The following is a 17,073-nucleotide window of genomic DNA, read 5'->3' on the forward strand; positions in this document are numbered from 1 at the left end:
GTTAGCCAGCAATTTGGCGAGGACCTTTGGTTCGGTGTTCAGTAGGGAAATAGGCCGATATGAACGACACTCGTCCCTTGGTTTACCGTCCTTGTGAATGACCACGATAGTCGCCACCCTCTGATCAAGTGGAAGAACGCCGGCGTCCCTCGCCTCCAGGAACATAGCACGAAGACGCGGGGAGACCACGTCGGGCCGTATCTTATAGAGCTCAGCATGAATTCCATTGGGACCCGATGCCTTGCCAGATCTCAGGGAGCGGATCGCAAGGGCAATCTCATCAGAAGTGATGTCCCTGTCCAAATCATCGCGGTCCTCCTCTGTAAGGCAGGGAAGATCCACGGTCGAGAGAAGTTCTGCCGCGTCGGCCTCTGTACAGTCAGAGGAGGAGGTGTAAACACCCCTGAAATAGTCGGCAAACGACTCAGCGATGGCGGAGGGGTCGGTGACAGGGTTACCATCCACGCCCATGATCTCAGGTACTACCCGACTGGCCAGCTCCCTCCTGTCCAACCAGGCCAACAGTTTGCCAGCCTTGTCTCCCACGTCATAAATACGGCCCTGCTGTTCCCTAGCCAGGGTCTGGGGGGCATTCGTAGCGAGATCTCGGTACTCCAGTTGCTTTAGAGAAAGCGCATGGAGGAGGTCTGGGTTAGGGTCAGGGTCCAGTTGGGCGTCGAGGTTCAAGATCTCCTCCTCAATACAGAGGAGATCGGCGTCTCTGCTCCGACGGGCCTCCGCTATCAAAGCAAATGCCTCGCCCCTCAGGACGGTCTTGAAAGCCTCCCACAGAGTCGCGGCCGATCCGACCGAACCCTCGTTCTCAGAGAAGTATCGGTCTATCGCCTTGGCTAGTAGAGCACGGGTCTTTGGTTTACGAAAGTACCAGGGGTTAACCGTTGCCGGTCGCACCGACAAAGCAATATCGAAATCAAAGGAGACCAGGAGCGGTGAGTGGTCAGAAACTCCACGCGCCAGAAAACGAGCCTCAGACACGGCCGTAGATATAGTCTATTCGGGACAAGCTACCATGCGCGCTGGACAGGAAGGAGTAGTGACGCAGCGTAGGGTGTAAGAGTCTCCAACTATCAACCAGGCCCATTGAGTCTATAAATGAGGGCAGCCACAGTTGTGATTGGCGAAGATCTCTAGAAGGTTGTCGGTCTAGAGTGCCAGAACAGACGGAATTGAAGTCACCCCCAACAATAAGTAAGCCATCAGGCAGAGCTAAAATGGCGCCACCAAGGTCCTGGAACGTGCTAGTCTGTAGACCAGGCGGGACGTAAACCGAAAGTAGGGTGAGGGTCCTCCCCTCCCACCGCCCAGCCACCGCTGCGTAACGTCCTCTATCATCTATCGTAGTGACGTCAATCTCCAGCGGCAGGGAAGCCCGGACAAGAACACCCGCCCCTCGAGAGCCTGAAGTGAACCCCGAGTGTGCCACCATCTTGTACCCCTTGCGACTGAGCGCTTTGCATGAGTTCCCAATCAAATGAGTTTCCTGCAGAAAAACCACATCAGGCATGTGACGCTTGAGCATTTGAAGCACAATTCCCCGTTTGATTCGGTCACCCAACCCGTTGACATTCCAACTGATAACTTTGTTTCTTACCCCCCATCATCCTGGCACCCTCCCCCACCGGCCCGAGAGACCCTTGCAGAATCGAAAGTACATCAATATACATCACCCATTGCCGAAAGAAAGAAAACAAAAACACTCTAAGAGACATTCGACTTGTCCCAGAACAACCCCCACCCTGCACCCCTGCAAAAGACTAAAAAGCCCCCCCAACCAGCAGTGTGCCTGTCGCCCCATTAACTAGTCTACAGAAAGCCCAAAGAGGAGTAAGGATTCCCCGCGGACACCCCCCCGCCGCCCTCCATGAAACGACAGGATCTCAATTGCTATTACACTGAAAAAAGGAGACGAGTGTCACATATAGCAGGACCACCAACCGCCAGTGTCCACTTGATAGAGCCAGTCCTCACAAATCTGCGCCACCAGCAGCGCCCCCTTCGCTGTTCTCCCGGTCGTCGCTTAGCTGTGGTAGGGTGTCGAGCCATTCGCTAACATTGTCCGGAAAGTCAAAAAACATTGCACGGCCGTCGTGCTCGACCCGCAACTTGGCCGGGAACATCATCGAATACTTGAGTCCCATGTCCCTCAGTCGCCGTTTCACTCCGCCGTAGCTCTGGCGCTGTCTCTGCACCGCTCTGGTAAAGTCAGGGTAGAAATTCACCTCTGAGTTCTGGTACTGTAGCGGACCATGCCTTCTGGACGCCTGTAGAATTGCGTCCCGGTCCCTGAAGTTGAGGAACCTAGCAATGATGGGTCGAGGTGCCGCGCCAGTCTTTGGCGGGCCACCTGGCACCCGGTGCGCTCGCTCCACCGAGAAGAATTTGCTCAACCCGGGGGGAGTAAGATGGTTCTGTATCAGGTCCTCAACGAACAGGTCCGCCGATGCATGCTCATAGGGACAGACAAAGAGATGTAAGGAGCTCCTGCACTTCAAACCAAATGACACCAGTGATGCATCACTCTAGGAAAATTATGTAGCAAGCACTGTGCTAAATAAGTGTATTACACATGTATTCTTAGTAAGTTTCTCTGTTTTCCGTTTTTACTGATTTTTACAGATAAATGCAGACAGAAAAACATCTATTTTCCGGTCTGTATTTATTTCTAAATTTGGATAAATATGGAAATTAGGTTTTTTCTTAGACGATTTGCACTACTCTCATGAGAGTTAAGTCATTAGCTGTGCAGTTAATAGGTAAGGGAGTTCACATTTTTAAAAGATTTCCTAATGAAGCTTAAATTCCTTTAGCAGTACATCTGTTCAAGCTGATCTATAATACAAATGGTTTCAAATAACTGTATTGTAATGTAAATAGGTAAAGCCATTGGCCACTCAAACATGAGTAAACATTTGTTGGTTAAATAAATGTGGAAATATACCAAATTACAGCTTCATTTTTTTTAACGCTAAGCACAACATAAATATGGATAAATACAGATCAAATAAAAAAGAAATATGGATAAATAGACGCAGTGTAAAACAAATATATATCATAAAACCGGGAGCCCTAATTATAAGGTGTAATAGTATTAGGAATATGGTAAACTACCGGTTAAATGAGTATTGCTGGAAACTGGGCAGATTCCATGCAGCAGGTATTGTTTAAATGCTTTCTACAAATTAGTCAGTATTTTATCAAAAAAAACCCTACTGTATGGTGCTACTGGAGCAAGTAGCCAACGTCTATAAAACAAGTATCTGAAAAACAGGACTATGGTACCCTTCCAACCGTACATTCCTAAAGGGTGCGCGGAGTCCAATTGCAATCCTATAATTACTCCATTACAAAAACAATACAGAATCCAAGAACAGAAAAGCAAAGGCAGGAATAGATATTGCTAGCAGCTACATAGTGTGTTGACAGAAAGTGCATCAGTTATAATGTCACTGAATACTTGCATAAAATATCAAGCTAGTGATGAAATAGCAAATTATGGATTAACCCTCATGAGACTGAGATGACATGTTAGAAACAGGGACTTGCAAGCAAAATTCAAGCAATCAACTCAGTGAAGCCCAAATCTACAGTGTCACATGTGAACAGGCACTGAGCATAGATTTGATATGTATAGTGGGTGTGGATCTGCACTCCTAGTGTTTACAATGTAATCAATATTATGTTGTCCTTCGTTAGTTTTAGCGTGCACTCTAGAGGATAGGGTGTGTGCCCAACTCCCTATGAGTTAACAAAAAGTGTAATTATGAGTCCTAGGAAAACCTAGGACTGCTAGATGCACAGCAAGTGGGCCTGAGGCCTTTCCAAATTACCAGTGAATATGTAAAACTCAAGTTCTGTATTTTATACCTATCACATTTATTCGTGTTGTATTTGCTTTAGCATTCTATTCAAAAACATGAAACCAAAGGTTGCATACATTGATTCATATCTGCTTATTTGACATACATTTCAAATTGAAAGTATTACTTAACCATGTTACCAAATCACAAGTTATTTTCACTCAAAAAACTGTAAATGAATCTCATGTATTTCAATATTCAAACTTATAAACCAAAAAACCCAATGCATTTCGGGTTGCAAAGTCAACCCTTCGTCAGGGGATGAATAATATGCAGATGAAAGTTCAAACAATCTTGTAAGTATCAGCGTCCTGTAGTTCAAAATATGCGGGATCTATAAAACAGCAACAAAGAAAAAATCTGTTTCCAACATTCTCATACATAATGCAGTATTCGTATGCATTAAAACTGGGGGGTGCAACTGGGAGGTCCCTTCTAAGTGAAAAGCATGCCAATTGCAAGAAGAGTGATAAGCCATAACCATGCTAAAAAAGTGTGGGCCAATTCATAAGTATTAAAAAAGCAAAACAGAAATGGATCAAGTGAAGCCAGCCTGAAGGTTAAGAGTGAAGTGCTAAAAAAAGCAACCAAGGTAAAGTGTGGCTAAACGTCATGCAGCCTCATTCTCGAGTGAAAATTAAAAGGGTTTAGCAGTGCATGCGAGCGTACTTGTATCTCAATCGACAAGTGTTCTTATCTCGTATTTCAAAGGATAGTAAATCCATAAACAATCATATGCCTAAACGGAAAAAACTGCTAGAATTTCAGTTTCTAGAGGACATTGACACTGGTTTGTTTTTTCCGTTTAGGAAGATCTATCTAGGGAAAGTTGAGATTAAAGGTCTGTTTTGGACGAGAATAGAGTGGAGCAGGGCAGAAAGAGGTAAAGAGTGAGAACTGAGATTCTGGAATGAATAGGATGGAGTCGCTTATTTAATAGAGGTGATATTAAAGGTGAGCGAGACGAGCTAAGCTGCACAGCAGGGGCGATGGGCGAGTAGGGAGATGGTGTGCAAGAGACCAGTGGGAAGAGGCAGAGACCAGAAGCAGATTCCACAGAGTCACAACGACAGTGAATGCCAAACATGCCTGATAAATAGGTCCTAACTCTTGGCTCTGGCAGGCATCTGAGTTTTGGGTGCTACTCGGGTATTTTCATGACTGCATCAAATTTGACTCCTTTAGGTAATCGCAGCCCAAGTGCATGCCTCTAAGATTTGGGTACCTTTTTGTGGGCAGGAGGATTCGGTTCAGAATGTGCACTCAACAAGCAAATGAAAGCGGGAGAAAGGGGAGAGGGAAAGATTGCAAAATACACCATGAAGGAGTATTAAATAATGATAATAGAAATGTAGAGGTAAAAATATGAATAGAAACTGCAGAGCAATGAGCAGTTTATAAAAAAAAGAAGGGACGGGAAAGTCAAAACATGGAAACAAAAGAAACTAACAGAGAGAGAGGTTAACGTGAGATAATAGTACATAAAACAAAAATGTAAAATAATGAGAAAATAAATTTGCTGGAAATAAAAGGACATTCGAAAGGAGGAGATGTAGAAAAAAATTGAGTTTGACAGTGGGTCAGACAAGATGTTTACTTACTTTTAAAAATATAAAAAAAAAGTAAAAGAGATGGAGAAGAAAGTTATGACAATGCTTTCTTATTTGGCCAGTGTCACTTGAAGCTCTGCATCTTGCAGGATAAAATAAGAGTGAAGTATTTAAGCAGGTATGCACTGCAGAGAGCTGTATGTGTAAACTGCAACCGAGTTTCAGTACGAGTGAGATAGATCAGCTGAGTAATATACTTATTGCAGAGCTCTGTGTTTAATCAACAGGCCACAAGTTTTTATCTCATTGCGGAATCAAGAAGGTAGACTCAATTCTGCTTGGAATTTGTACTTCACATATTCTGTTCCCAGTGGGTAGTGCTACCTTATGGCATTGAATTGAGTGTTAGTTCTATGTCATACACTAAAAAGTATGTTTTAAAAAATAAATACATTTAACTTTGTAGCCTAAAATGTACCACGGTTGTAGCCTCAACCACCCCTTAATCCAGCAGTTACGAGAACTGCTACTCTCTGCCTCTCTCTGCTTCACATCAGATGCCCATGTTGATCTTGCCAACTGGGCCTTTCCATGTGATAAAAGACAGGAGAGGAGATTGAGGCTGGGTTGCATATACTGGTCTGTGAGGAGCAGAATAGAAAGAGGTACATAATGTTGGGGTGATAGGAGAACATAGAGATACACTAGTTGGTGAAAGAGTATGAGGATGATAACACTGTAAATGGTCGGGCAGGGTTAAAGGACCTAAGGAATGGCAAAGAACATCAGTGTTGGTCTGGAGGTCATGAGAGTGATAGGTAAGCGCAGAGTTGGGCATACAAAGTATTCATCTGGAGAGCAGAGTGAGGTAGGGCAAGTGATGGGATATTCTGTCCATTGTCGCCCTAGAAAATGTAATTGTGAAATTCTTGAAGTCTCTGGCTGTAAAAGGAGACTTGAGAGAAGCGGGTTTCAAGTCAGGGGGAGAGGAATCCATCTGTACAAGGTGTGTAGGTTGTACAGTCTCAGGTGAGGAATACCATGTTTCTGGGGTTAAAGGAATGTGAATAGAAGACATGATCATTAAGGGGAGGTGCCCTTGACATTGCACTGTTCACTGAGCAGTGGTGCAGCTAGGTGTGGTATTTGTTTATTAATTGATTTAAAGCTCTGACGTTTATCTTTTTTTCTTCAGGCATCCAGTATTGAAGCCAAGCAGGAGTGGATTAAAAACATCAGGGAGGTTATTCAGGAGCGGATAATACATCTCAAAGGAGCTTTAAAGGAACCAATACATGCTCCCAAAACACCATCCAAGCAGAGGAATAACAGCAAAAGGTATTAGTCTTCTTATAAAAGGCAATTACCAATTTGACACCTCGTGAGGGATGTTTTCCTTCAAGCTGGACAGTGTTGCCTGATCATTGCCCATAGATAGCAGTAGGTGCTGCCTCTTCATCGCCCTTTTGATTGCCATGTTGTCTCTTTGTGACGAACATCTGACATATTCCTGCTCAAACTTCCTTCGCTCCATCTCCAGGGCCCTTCTATGATTGAGCAATTCTGAAATGCTAGCAGCTTGGGGACACCATATTGCCTTTATAAGCAAAATATAAGGCACCCACTGCCAAGGACAGTAGCGTGGTACTTGACATATCAGATTAAAAATCCCTTGCACCCCCTGGGCCTTCCAAGTCCACTTTAAAGGTTGTCGGTCATTTTCTTCTCTCTGATTTCTATTTTAAAATTCAACTGATATGTTATTCTTCAGCCTTGATCTTGTTTTAAGAAGTATTGGAGACACTTTTCTTCTCCCAGGGTCCTGTTTAAGGGACCATCTGACATGTTTTTCCTTCTGCCCCCATTTGACAGATAGCCTCAAAACATTTCTTTTTTCTGTTTTAATTACAATTTGTGCATCCTACTTTAAAGTACTGCAGTTTAAAGGGCATTCACCTCTTATTGCAGAAAGAGTCAGTTATGGTACCATTTAACTCCGGTAGTTCCCTTTCCTTGGTCTCTTTTATGAATCTTCCACCTTAATGTCACTGCTAATGTCTTGTACTCTTTCTGACACATTTGCTTCTTCCTTCTGATACTATTTTTGAACCTTTTACATGTTTACTTATTTCCTTACACTATGTTTTGGCCCATCTGACAAGCTTCTAAGAACTTGGTAGAGGCTACAAAAGAGCATTGTTTTAATCCTTGCAAGACCTAAGCCCAAGTAGTTGCTCTTTACAAGGTTATGATTAACGGTTCCAGGCACGGCAATGTATTGTAGCATTTACTGTTTTGATAGTTTGCAGGGTTTCACTAATATCTAACACAGATTTGTCTGCTTTCGAACAATTACATCTTATATTGGCTTTGAAATACTTTCCTTTTCCCGCCTTTAAATATGTGTATAGTGTTCTCTTGCCCCCTTCTAACCTACCTTTCGAACTTTAAATGTATTAAGCTTGTACAGTCTACTTTGGTATGTAAAACCCTCTGAGTCTTCAGGTGGTTTTGTTTCAATTCCTCATATTTTTTTAGTTTGCCAGTGTCTTTTTATATCATGATGACCTAAAGTAAACTGTGTATTCCAGCAATGGTGTTCTCAAAGCATTCTACTGTGAAAATTACCGTTTTACTTGAGGTCGTAGTATTTTTCTTTTAATACAACCAAATACAAGATTTACTTTTTTACTTTATCCTATTTTTTTATATAATTTGATAATTTTAAATTTGTTGTCCATAACAATATCCAAATTTATCTTGAGAATTAATGTAATCCAGCCATGTACCTATTATTTTTAATTTCTTATATAGAGTGCTGGAATTTATATTTATCTAACTTACCTTATACTCTTTTCATCCACCCAGCACTCAAGCTTCTCTTGAATAGTTTGAAGATATGCGCTGTCTTCTACAGTATTTACTCTTTCCAATTTTTCAGCCCTTTTTTTGGGAAGTTACACAACAGTTCTATTGATTTCTTCCTATACATCATGGAAATTGGTGTAAGATGATGACATGAGTTGACAGAACAGATCAATTAGTTATAAATCACATTTTGTGAATCATAAAAAGGGGGAGGGAGATAGAAGCAGCTCAAAAGGTTCACTCGGCTTCCCATCATAAATAACAATAATCAAAGAAAGTGAACTACAATCTCTACATACCAATGGGCTGGATGGCTTGAAGACCCTTATCCACGTATTCACCATCAACTGTGTATTATCTCTGTTGGGTTGATGTTGTGTGTACTATCATCATATGGCCTTTTTTGCTTGAGTGTCCTATTCTCCAAGGGAATTCATCCTCCTACCAGGAGGAAAACTGTCCAAGTGAAGACATTAGTGACGTGCTCTAAAATTATCTCCTATCCTGAAACAAGTGTTTATTAAAAAGCAGATAAATAGGATATGGATAAGGTTAAAAGCAAAGCGATGTTGTGAGGACGGATTATTGATCCTACACATCTGGTTATTTGGTCAACACGTTTCCGCCATGTGTGGCCCCTGCGGGTCCGGGTCTTTTGTCAGGATTTCAAGATGATCCCTGTAAGTGTATTACCTTACAAATCTTGTGTCTAAGCTGCAATGGCTCTATGGACGCATCAGTGTTAAAGGGACAGTCTGTAGCCTTTTTAAGAGGTTAGGTAATGCCTCATGGTGTTCGGGTAGACCTGGGACGGTCCGCCTCCATTTTTTAAATGAGCAGTCTGTTGTAGCTCTCCATATCTCTCCCGTCCCAAAAGCCCCAGACATGCAAGGGCTGCACAGAGCTGATACATGTTGACCAAATCACCAGATGTGTTGGATCTATCATTGTTTGTTTAATCGTTGTTTGTATTTGGTTGTGATACGATTTTTGAAAGGGCTGCAAAACATGTTTGCCCCTTCTCCTATTGTTATTCTTCAATGAGACTTTACCCTGGATCTGACTTATCTGATCACTCAGTTCAAGTAGCTTCACAGCTGTTTCTTACTTATTGCAATCACCTTGGCACAGCATGTGACTGAGCTTCAGGCTGTTAAAGTCCAACGCCATTCACTTCCTCCTTCCCAGAAAAACTGGTTCTGCGGACACGGGCATTCTTCCTCCCAAAAGTTGTGACGCTGTTCCACATTGGTCAAACAGTCACCCTGCTAGCATTATATAATCTGCCTCGCCCCTCTGTGGACAACAGGCTTGTACCAAAGTACAGTGGTTGGACAATCAGCTCTTTGTGGGGTTTGCTGAAGCGAAATAGGCAAGGCAGTGCAGAAGAGAACCATCTCTAGCTGGATCATGCTCTGCATTAACATCTGCTATGCATTGGCAAAGATACAGCGTCCAAAAGGACTGCCTGCTGATCCTACCAGGCCCAAACCTGCTCCACTGCATTGGAATGTGGCGTAACCAACCTAGGCATTTATCTGATAGAGACTACTAGCCGCAGATTCATTAACGTAGAATTATCCCCAGGCGTAAGACTGGATCCGGAAAAAATTTCTTTTCCCCATCATCTCTGCGTGCCGAGGGGCAGTACTGCGTGACTCCGCCCTGACGTCATCTGCAGGCATGACGTCAGCAAGTTCACATAAGCCCCACCCCGGCGCGCCGACATCAGTTTTTTCCCTTTCCGCCTGCAACACGGATCCGGTTCGTGCTCTGGGCCTATTTAGACCTTTCCCTTCGCTATTGCGTGTGTTTTGTGGGACCAGTGTGCGGATGCCTTCGGGCTTTAAAACGTGTTTGTCTTGTGGACGCCTGATATTGGCGACGGACCCTCACCTCATTTGCATGTGGTGTTTGGGGAAGATCACGGCTCCACTAATTGCGAGGCGTGCCAGCGGTTGAAGCCGAAGTTGCGGCGGGAACGCCAGATGAAACTTCTCTCGGCTCGCATGTACAGGTCAGCTTCGTCACCTCGATCAGCTTCTGCGGAAGGTTTTCGAAGCAGCCTTCATCGTCGTCGTCCTCATCCCTCTCCTGTGCCGCAAGAGCATCGCTCCCTTGTCGGTAAGTGTCGCAGTTTGTCCCCAAGGGCGGGCTTCCGAACTGTTGGGGGCGTGGGCTCTCCGCGGGTAATGCGGCCCCGCTTATCGTCCCCCTATCCACAGTTTCCCGGTGAGGGGGTGTCGAAAGCCCAGATGTAGACATATGCGGCGGCTTTGCAGGCCTCGCTGGCTTCTTCTCCTCCTCCTTCCCCTCCTGGGACGTCAGCGGATCCCTTGCGCTGTGCGGGGCCTTCCGCGGCGTCGTTGCTGATCCGGCGCCGACTGGTTCGGATCCAGGCTTGGAGAATGTGGTGCTATTGGGGTGCGGCCCTTCGGGGGTCCCTCCTTCGGACCACGGTGCCCCGGCTTCACCACAAACTCCTGCAGGAGTCCCTGTGGTATCGCCGGAGCTCGGATCGCATCCCTGAGCCCCTCTCGGCCCTTTGACAAGGTGATTCTGTCTAAGGCTGAGGTGCAGGCAGCTGCTGGCCTTGGCAGTGCCACAGTTGTCGGCGGATCCCCCTCATCCCATCATGGGTCGAGGCTGGCGGGGGACCCCTCGTCCCTCCCCGGGTCACTCGTCCCTCCACACAGGTGGCCGCCTCGTCTGAGTTCAAGTCGGCCTTGGCAGCGCCACAGGTGTCGGCGGGCCCCTTTCGTACCCTTGTGGGTCGAGGCTGGCAGGGGTCTCCTTGTTGCTGCCCCGGTCCCTCTCGTCCCTCTGCGCAGGCGGCTGCCTCGCCGGAGGTTGTCGGCCTTGGCTCCGCCATGGGGGTAGCTGGCCCCTCTCTTCCACTCATGGGTCAAGGCTTGCGGGGGGCTCCTTGCCACTCCCTGGGGGCCTCTCGTCCCACCACGCAGGCGGCTGCCTCGTCGGAGGTCGAGCAGGCGCCAGAACTAGTGTGATGTGGCTAAGGCCTGTCCGGCGTCTCCGGTGACGCCAGATGACGACGACGCCCTGCTCCAGGTTGCGGATTCTACGGCACCGGACAGGCGTCAGGTCGTGGACTCGTCTTCGGACGTCCCATCTTCCCCGGAGGGTGGGCGCCTGCTGGTTTCATCCTCGCCGGAGACGGGCCGCCACATCGTGGCTTTTTCCCCGACGTCATTAAAGGCCGGCTCCTCACCGTCACCGTGGCTGCGGTTTTCGCCAGAGGAGCCACAGATCCCCCACTATTCAGCGCCTTTTTCTCCTTTCCGGACCTGACCCTTCCCCACTCCGATTGGCTTAGGGGATGGCTGCCTTAGCTTGCAGCCGTCGCCAACAGAGGAGCTGCTTTCCCCACAGCAGGGCCCTAAGGAGGCGGGTGCGTGCCTTCGCTCGCGCTGTTTCCACGGCTGTGGGAATTTTGCGCATGGGTGATCCGGCTGCTCATTTCCCTGCGGGTCACCTTTTGAAGGTCCTGCTGCTTCCCTATGAGAGTTCGCTCTGTTCTTCTCTGATGGGGGCTTGGGGGCGCCCCGCCACGGGGATCCGGTGCCCCAACACCTTCAGCCCAGCACCTTCCAGGACCGCGTGACCCGTTCTGTCTTTTCCCTCCACCCCTCTGCCAGTGGGCCCCTTTTGCGGACTGCCTTTCCCTCCCTGCCGTCACTGTTGTCTCCACCATCACGGGAGGCCTGCTGGCTGGACTCTTGGGGGCGCAATATGTTCGCTTCAACCTGCGGTCCCTTAACACTTCATGTGTGTTGGCTAGGGCCACCTCATGCTTGTGGGTCTCGGTGGAGTCCCTTGGATCTGCAGCTTCTCAGGAGGGTGCTGGTGTCGATTTGCGGCACCATGCATTAGATGGCCGGGAGCTGGCGGCGTTTATTCTTCGCTCCACTCTAGACATCTCGGGGGTGCTTGGTCGTGCCATGAATTCTTCGGTTGTCCTTCACCGCCATGCTTGGCTTCGGGATAGTGTGTTTCCGGAAAATGTTCAGGAGCGGCTGGTGGATCGTCCCTTTGATGGCACTCTTTTGTTCCACACCCCGGCAGACTCGGCCATCCGGAGGTTCTTGTTGGGGCTTAGGCCTCCTCCTCCTTCTCCTCCCCCCTCAGTGACCTGTGAGTTGATCTGGTTCTTGGTAGCTGTTCTTTTGTTTGGGCGGGTCGCCCCAGTTGTGTGATTCATGTGCCTGCAAGTCCTCTTTTGTTGGGACTGTGGCTCTGTTGGCTGCTGGCCGGCCCTTTTAGACTGTGTGTTTTCGCTTGGGTTATCTGCACTAGGTTGGCCCGAGATTAGGCCTTCTGTCTTTTTCTCTTTGACTGCTTAACAAGCCTTCTGCTGGGTTTTTTTCCTGCAGTTCTTTCTGTTGTCCTCTGCTGCGGAAGTGTCTTCCTAAGAGGGTTCCCATGTCTTGGGACTAAACATACCATAAGTGGGGTAGTGGTAGCTGTTATATAGCTTGTTCTGTGCTTGGAAGTTGTGTTCGCCTTCAGGCATCTTCTCTCCCTGGCGTTTAAGTATGTTGCAGGTGCAATCCCTTATAGGTGGTTGGAATACCTTTGGCGGCGCCCCGGGGTATCCTTCTCCCGGGTCGCTGCGCTGTTAGCCTGGTCTGCCCTGCCATCTGCGGCCTGGCGTCATGGCTCTGGTTTCACGTATTTTTATGTTGTGTGTGCGGACCCCTTTCTGAGGTGTGTCCGGGGCCTTCTTCGCCTTTTGGCTCTCTGTCTTGGGGGCTGAGATGGATTTCTGTTCCTCCTCTTTCAGGTGCACCCTGCCCAGTCTTCCTGGGTGTCCCTGGGCTGCTCTTTCTGCTTCCTCCTGCTTTATTGCTGTAGGCACTGTTCTGTCTTATCTATTGACTTCTAGCTGTGGTAGGCTCAGCTGCCCTGTTTGCGGGGTGTGTTCCGTGGGGGGGGGGGTTGCCTTTTTCTGCCTCGCCTCCTTGGTGTCTCTAGGTTGATTTCTTCCTTGCCTTGGCCCTGGATGGAGGTTTTGTTGCCTGATATAGGCGTGGAGTGCTTCTGCCTCATCTTGCCTTGCCCCTATTTCCTCTGCAGAGGGTGAACGGGCTTCCTCTATTTTTCTTCCTTTCTTCTTCCCACATCCCCCTTGGGATCGTTGGTTTTCTGACAGTAGAAGTCCCCTTGCCTGGGGGGATTGGGCTCCTCGCCCTGTCCGTCGGACTCATCCCCTATGGGACCCTCTGTTATGTCCAGGCTGATGGGGTCCTCTCACAGACCCTCCTTTCCCATCGGTATGGCTAGGGTATCTATTCTACATTAAGGAATCTGCGGCTAGCAGTCTCTATCAGATGTACAAGTTACGTACCTTCTGTAACAATGTATCTGGTAGAGACTAATCTAGCCGCAGATTCCTTCTCAACCCGCCCTTCCTCCTCGTTCTGCGAGGGCCCTTAGCTTGCTCTTCCGCACTCGCCTGCCTCTAAGTGCTTTGTCTTCTGTAAGTGTCCTCTTTCACTCCTCCCTAGTGGGATGCTTGTTTGGTGGGTTTGCATCCATTCCTTCCTTTCTGAGCCTTGACTGGTAGGTTCATGGGTGCTCCTGCATCCCTACACTCTGGTGTTCCAGTGTGGGGCCTTCTCATATTTCCCCGGTTTGGAGTTTCTGACTCATGTGCAGTCCTCTGGCTTGGGGTCTCTTGACTGGGCTTCAGCCTTGGCTCCTTTCAGGGGACATGACTCTCCTCGGTGGTGTTGTCTTGGGGTAAATTGATATTACTTTTCTGTCCTTCACTTTTAATGGACTGTGGTTGCAGGCTTCTTTCATCTGCTGCAGTTTTTTCATATGCTTTTTTCTGTCTCCAGGGAGAATGTTGTATTTGCTTTCAGGGTTACTTGCAGTGGCTGAGCCCTGCTCTTCCCTTCTAGGACTTTCGGTGCCACAGTGCCTGCCACTTTACCGATTGGGCTGTTCCTCTCCATTTGCTTCTTTCCATTCTGTTTATCTGCTGTTTTGCACACTGTTCCCATATTCTCACAGGTTTTGTTTCTGATGGCTCTGCGTTGTGGCGCAGAAAAGTTCCCCGAAGGAAACTGATCTTGGCCGCCGGGGTGGGGCTTATGTGACTTCGCTGACGTGACGCCCGCGGACGACGTCAGGGCGGAGTCACGCGGTACCACCCCCCGGCGCGCAGAGATGCTGGCGAAAAGAAAAAAATTCCGAATCCAGTCTCACGCCTGGGGATAATACTACATTAAGGAATCTGCGGCTAGAATCGTTTCTACCAGATACATCGTTACCGAAGGTAAGTAACTTGCATGCCAGGCCACTATGTGGGCGTCCCTCCATACGTGAATGCAACATTATTGCCTGAACATTCAAGGTCGCGGAGAAGGGAATTTTGCCCACTCGGTCCTGCAGGACTTTATGCTTTGAGTCCACCCACAGACCCACTTCCGAATAGGTATTGTTTTGGTATCTATTCAAAAGGTGAGAAATCTGCAGCTACAAGTCTTTATTGAAAGAACAAGTTACTTACCTTTGGTGATGCTCATTCTGGTAGAGATACTATCTAGCTGGAAATTCCTTACCGACCCTCCCATCCTCCCTGCTCTGTGGACGGACCCTATCCATTAATATGATCCCAAGTCTAGGAAGCTGCACACAGTCTACCAATTTGCATTTGGGGCACTGCCTCTGGGGATGCAGACAGTCTCAGAAGCAACTAACGTCAGCACACTGGAGTGGCATCTGTATAGGCACTGCACTAGGCCCTGTACATCATTTCCGGAGTGGAACGGCATCAGTGCAGAGCAACAAAAAACACACAATTCATGGATGGAACGCAGAACAAATCAAAACATTCACCCCCAGTCAAGAGATCTGGATTAAATCCATCATTCTTTTGCTCACCGTGCCACCCCAGTTTAGACCTGGCCATATGCAAATCAGTCTTGACCCTGTGCCTCATGGGAACAGTCAAGCCCGAACTGCCAAGCCAGGTCCTCCCTGGACCGGAAACAAGCCTCTTAGGACCGGTTTCGGGGTTTTACCCCTCTTCAGCCAGGATAGCTTGATTCCAGTGACACAGTGAGCCCAGGACCCACGTCTGGGCATACCTGACGCACTTAGGGCGAGAAAGCAAAAGACACACAATTGATGGACGGAATGCTGGCGAGAAAGCAAAAGACACACAATTGAAGGATGGAATACTGGCGAGAAAGCAAAAGACACACAATTGATGGACGGAATGCCGTAGAGAAAGCAAAAGACACACAATTGATGGATGGAATGCTTTTGCACTGGACCCACGTCTGAGCATACCCATAACCCGGAGTGGGACAGGTATGCCCAGACGTGGGTCCCGTGCTCTCCATGCCACTGGAGTCAAGCTATCCTGGCTGATGACTACTGAAAGCCCGAAACCGGTCCTAGGATGCTTGTTTCCAGTCCAAGGAGGACCTGGCCTGGCAGTTAGTGCTGGACTGTTCCCATTGGGCGCAGGGTCAAGACTGATTTGCATATGGCTGGATCCAAAGTAGAATGGCATGGTGAGGAAAAAAACGATGGATTTAGGCCCAGATCTCTGTACTGGGGTGAATGTAGGACATTGTTCTGCATTCTGTCCATCAGTTGTTCTTTTTTTCATCAGTGCAGAGCAACAAGGCACCACCTCCGGCACACAGAGGTACTTCTAAAAACTTTCCGGATCAATCTGATGCCCGGGAAATATTCAAAAAGTGATAAATCTGTCGCTAGATTGAGCCTGTTACACACTACCTGTAGTAAGTAACTTGTTCTTTCTTCCCTTTGCTTACTTACTGGTCACTAGATGACACATTTATTACCACTCACCGGGTCTCTCTGTAGGCGTCATTAGGCACACCACCTTCTCTGACCCAACTTCCAAATTGCAGCTAAGCTATACTTTCCTTCTATTTTAATTCTGCAGCCATGCCCATAGTCTTTAATGCACCTCGGATGTCTTTTTAGCTCTGCTGTCAAACAGACCTGTTGTTCACTCCGTGTATTGCCACCCCACATGGTCAGAGACAACTTTTGCCTCCACCTTTCTGGAGGAGGATCCCTTGCCCTTTTGATGTCTTTGTCTTTCTAGCAGGGATTTCACTGATTTCAATACAATTGCTAGGGTGGAAGTGGCACTGAAAGCAATGTGCTTTGATGAGCAGGGCCAAACAACATGATACCCACTTGGCAAAGCTTTCAGTTTTTCGAACAAACTTGTAAAGCAGGAGTTCGTTTTTGAAGAAAAAGAAATAACTCTGACATGCCAGAAGTTTTCCTTGTTTATAAAGTTCCCTGCACAGGATCACAGTGGGTTGCATGGTGGTCCCAGGCAGGAAGTCTATTGACTTTTGCCCCACTGTAAAAAGGGTGGAGCAACTGTCATTATGATTTGTTGACCCTGTTGCGGATGTGCCTCTAGGTCAGGGGTGTCCACTGGCAGTGCCGGCTGACTTCTGACATGGAAAATCCACAGTTCACTCAAAACAAAATGAGATAGGGGATCCACGAGTTTGATAGGCATGTCCTCATCCAAATATAGTGGTTCATCCACTCTCCAATACTCTAAACAACTCGCTAAGTTACTGCAATTTTTGTGTGAATTGGCTTCTTAAGTTGTCTTTTGAGCTTCAACTCACAGAGTCATGGTTACAAATGAAGCCAACCGTGACATGAACAGTTCCTGCCCCCCATCCTTTGCAAAAAAGGCACAAAGTGCTCAGTCAAAATGTAGCTTTAGCTCCTTTCATTAGTGG

General features: G+C 47.5%; 1 protein-coding gene across 6 annotated transcripts in view; it reads left to right on the top strand.

Annotated features, from left to right (window-relative positions):
- The window catches only part of KALRN (kalirin RhoGEF kinase), a 1,626,736-nt gene that overhangs the window by 1,186,651 nt on the left and 423,012 nt on the right, over positions 1 to 17,073 (top strand). For all 6 annotated transcript variants that reach the window (XM_086957084.1, XM_086957086.1, XM_086957088.1 and 3 more), the window contains exon 32: positions 6,624 to 6,766. In XM_086957084.1, the coding sequence (XP_086813210.1) occupies positions 6,624 to 6,766 (143 nt within the window). The remainder of the gene's footprint in view (positions 1 to 6,623; positions 6,767 to 17,073) is intronic.

Source organism: Lissotriton vulgaris, chromosome 2_1 (assembly GCF_964263255.1).
Source record: "Lissotriton vulgaris chromosome 2_1, aLisVul1.2, whole genome shotgun sequence".
In the NCBI taxonomy this organism is placed as follows: Eukaryota; Metazoa; Chordata; class Amphibia; order Caudata; family Salamandridae; genus Lissotriton; species Lissotriton vulgaris.